This window comes from Apis dorsata, unplaced genomic scaffold, assembly GCF_000469605.1.
Source record: "Apis dorsata unplaced genomic scaffold, Apis dorsata 1.3 scaffold_83, whole genome shotgun sequence".
Classification (NCBI taxonomy): Eukaryota; Metazoa; Arthropoda; class Insecta; order Hymenoptera; family Apidae; genus Apis; species Apis dorsata.
The window spans coordinates 264880-268454 of NW_006263381.1; the positions used below are offsets into that span (position 1 = coordinate 264880).

The following is a 3575-nucleotide window of genomic DNA, read 5'->3' on the forward strand; positions in this document are numbered from 1 at the left end:
GGAAAGGAATTCTTCTTCTTCGGTGCGTGACGGCCACGTGTTTCGTCCAGGGACGCGAACGAAGATTAAAGCGGGGGCAATATCGCCCTGTTTTCGAGTCCGCCGCGTGGAAATATTGCGAAACACATTCGTTCGTGTTCCACCGGCGAAATGAATTCTTTATGACTCCCGGTTATTTTCGGCGAGGAAACGGGAGAGGAATGGAAGAAACGGGGAAGATGCGGGGATAATAACGGGGTTGTTCACTTCCCGAGGAATATACCACGTTTCGATCATCTTTTCATCCTGGTTCATCATTGTGACACGTATATTATTTCACACGTTTTACGTGTTTAAAGTGAAATTAAATCCTCGTTGACATTATTTCTCGTGTGATTAAAATTATTAATTAGCTGTTGTTAACGGGATAAAATCTCTCTTATATAAATCTTACGTAAATCATGTAACCCGTGTGTTAAATTTGACTTCGAATATTGCACAAATGGGGTATCTAAACTGCTTAAAAGACTATCTACTATCATAGGATTATATATTCGTTTATATTTCGAGCTCTGACTGACTTTAACTCTTTGCAGCTATCCAACTCAACACTGTCTCGAGCCTTGGTTTTTCCTTAAAAATTTACACTAAGAAGGATAACTTCCAAGGATAACTTGCACAACGTGGCTCGCTCATCTTCGTTTAAATTAAAGAAACTTAGGAAAACCATGCCCATAAATTATTGTCAAGTTACACTCTAACTGTGGAAAATAAAAGTCATGTTACTTCTAACACATCATATCACGTAAACAAAAATAATCGAACGATCATCCGAATATTCGAATATTCCTCGAGTGAGAAAGCGCAGTGAGTGAGAAGATGGAGTTCGAAAGAGAATTTTGAAATTTGAGGAAAGGAAAAAAAAAAAGAAATACCCGGCTTACTTTACCTGTCGGGCTGGGGGTGAGCCTCATCATGCTGAGCTGGACCGAGTGCTGGGTGAAGTTATACTTATCCAAGAAGCTGTACAGCTTGCTCTGCCCCTTGCTCCTCCCGTAGCTCTTGCGCAATCCGCCCACCGTGCGATTCACGGCCTTGGTGTACTCCCTCCTCCCGAAATTCGTGTGGGGGACGATCAGGCCGATCGTCATCTCGGGGGACGTGCCGTTCCATCTTCTCGACGCGAGCTTCGACTCTAGGATCGTCGATCTCCAGCCGCAGTCGGCCGAGGCGACGAGCGCGCCGAGGATCGCGAGGATCTCCACCCGCATCTTTCCTCCTCCTCCTCCTCTTCCTCTCCTTCGCTCAGGAGGAGCGAGAGAACGCGGCAACGTCCATTCTCGATCCTTGCTTCACTTCACTTTCGATGTAACAATCTCCATATAAGGGTATAAACTCTTCTTCTTCTTCTTCTTCTTCTTCTTTTTCTTCTTCTTCTTCTTTTATTTCGATTTTATTTCGATCTACGAGCACTTCGACTCGAGAAGAGGATAAGAACGGCGGGCGCCATATTTTTTCCGCACTCTAGCCATTCGAAGAGGACATCGATTCGAAGATTCGTTATATATCTGATATCGTGAGATATATATGTGTATGTTTTTAAATCGTTCGAGGTTTGTATCGCGCGCGACGATTGAACGGAATCGAGCACTCGAATTGTCGTTGCGTTTTGCGCGCCATCCTTCGATTAAAATAGTTCAATGATCGTTTTCTTTTCTCCTCTTCTTCTTCTTTTCTTCCTTGGAAAAGTTTCCTTTTTTTTTTCTTATACGAGTATGTATACAAAATATCGAATGTACACGAGAATCACGGATTATCACTATTTATAAGCGACGAGTAATATTAATAATTTCGATGGAGGAAGACGAACATTTTTTTTTTTTATTATTTTTATTCTTACTCTTTTCCCCCTTTCCACGAGATTATTCGAGACACGAGAGGAACTTGTGAGGGCGATTAATTGTCGAGAGTCGAGGGATATCGTGATTGCTTCTTGCCTTCGTACGAACGAGAATTATTCCTGGGAAGACTGGCTGGAAAAGAAGAAACGAACCCGTGCAGTTTTATTTTTTATCTTGGAGATCCTTTTTCGTCGTCGACGGAGCCTCGAAATCGCGTTTCAAATCGCGATCGTAAAATGGGAAGATAATAAAAATAGACATTTTAATTTTCCGATCGTAATTCGGACGAATGGTTTACGAATTCAAACGAACGGGGATAAATATCAATTTATATCTTTAAAATTCAATAATTTTATTTAAATCGACCGGTATTTCGTGTAAAATATTCATTTATCGTCGTCATCGGAAAATAATATACGCGCTTGAACAAATAAATTTTACCTCCCCTCGATCCTATCCGCTCGATTTATTTCATCGAAAAGAAAGAAAAGAAAAAAACTGCTCCACTCGTTAAATCAAAAATATTTTTCACGCAACGACAACGACGAGATCGAATAACGGTAAAAAGGGGGAAAAGGAAACGCGTCTCTCCACGACGAATGGCGATTTCTGTGTAGATCTGGAGAAAGTGATTACGAGCGAGAGGGAGAAAGTTGGCGATAAGATTGGCTGGAAGCAATTACGGAGGCCTCAATTAAGCCGACGCCCGATAATTTCGTGCGAGTATCTGGGGCGTCAGAATCACAACGAGGCTAATTATTGAGATTTTCGTCAACTCGGGGAGGGCCGTGTAATTCCACGTTAATTGGTAATTACGGGAACCTATCAACCGAGCAACCACTCGCCGATCCTTGTTTTTCTCCTCCTTCCTCGCTCTCCTTCACTCCTTCGCTTTCCAATTTGCCTGTCTCTCTCTCTCTATGATCGAATTTTTCTTTTTCTTTCATCCTTTCTGTTTTCCTTCTAGACTCGAATTTTTCCTATTCTATTCTATTCTTTTATTCTCCATCATTGAATAATATCGGTTACCACAGTGTTTCTTATCGAGGAAAATATTAGTGGAGAATTGCATCGAGTTATCTTTCTAGCGAGATCGTTAATGGAAATCTTTGAAACACGTAAACTCCCTCGTAGGGGGAGTTGAAGATGCTGGTCACGTGGAAAATTTACATGCGCGGTGTCTCAGGGCGGAAACTATTTCTGGTTTCCACCACTAGCTGAGGAAAGTGGTAGGTTATTCGCAAGTGGAGAGTTCATTCTCGAAATTCCCAATTCGAAACGACAATAGACACGTATCTCTCTATTTAATTTCCATCCAACTCGTTGCTTTCTAATGGAGTTCTATCCATACCAGCCGATAACAAGATAAATGAAAATCTCGTTTAATTACTAAAAATTACAGTTTCTGTGCGAATTTGATTACTTCGTTAACATCTTTCCATCCAATGAAGTTAATGAAGTTTAAATTGGACGATAGTTTTCTTTATGAAGATTTATCTTCCCTCCCTCCCTTTTTTTTTTTTAGTCGTCTTAGGTCGTGATCTGGATGAAAGGGAGGTGAGGGAGCAAGGGTCGGACGAAAAGTTAAGCAATATGATATAAAGTGATTATAAATCGATGTTAAACTTCTGTTACTTCCACTTCTACTTCTTCTTCCTTTTCTAGGTTAATACAGTTTTAAAGAAAAAAAAAAAA

At 40.9% G+C, this 3575-nt stretch overlaps 1 protein-coding gene across 7 annotated transcripts in view; it reads right to left on the reverse strand.

Moving 5' to 3' along the window:
- The window catches only part of LOC102671696 (glutamate receptor ionotropic, NMDA 2B), a 279360-nt gene that overhangs the window by 76597 nt on the left and 199188 nt on the right, over positions 1-3575 (reverse strand). For 2 of the 7 annotated variants that reach the window (XM_031508327.1, XM_031508325.1), the window contains exon 1: positions 929-1323. The exons of 4 other annotated variants lie outside the window; for them this stretch is intronic. In XM_031508327.1, the coding sequence (XP_031364187.1) occupies positions 929-1250 (322 nt within the window). In that variant the 5' untranslated portion in view covers positions 1251-1323. Of the gene's footprint in view, positions 1-928; positions 1324-3575 lie in introns of those variants that run through there. One more of the 7 variants, XM_031508326.1, reaches the window with a different exon arrangement.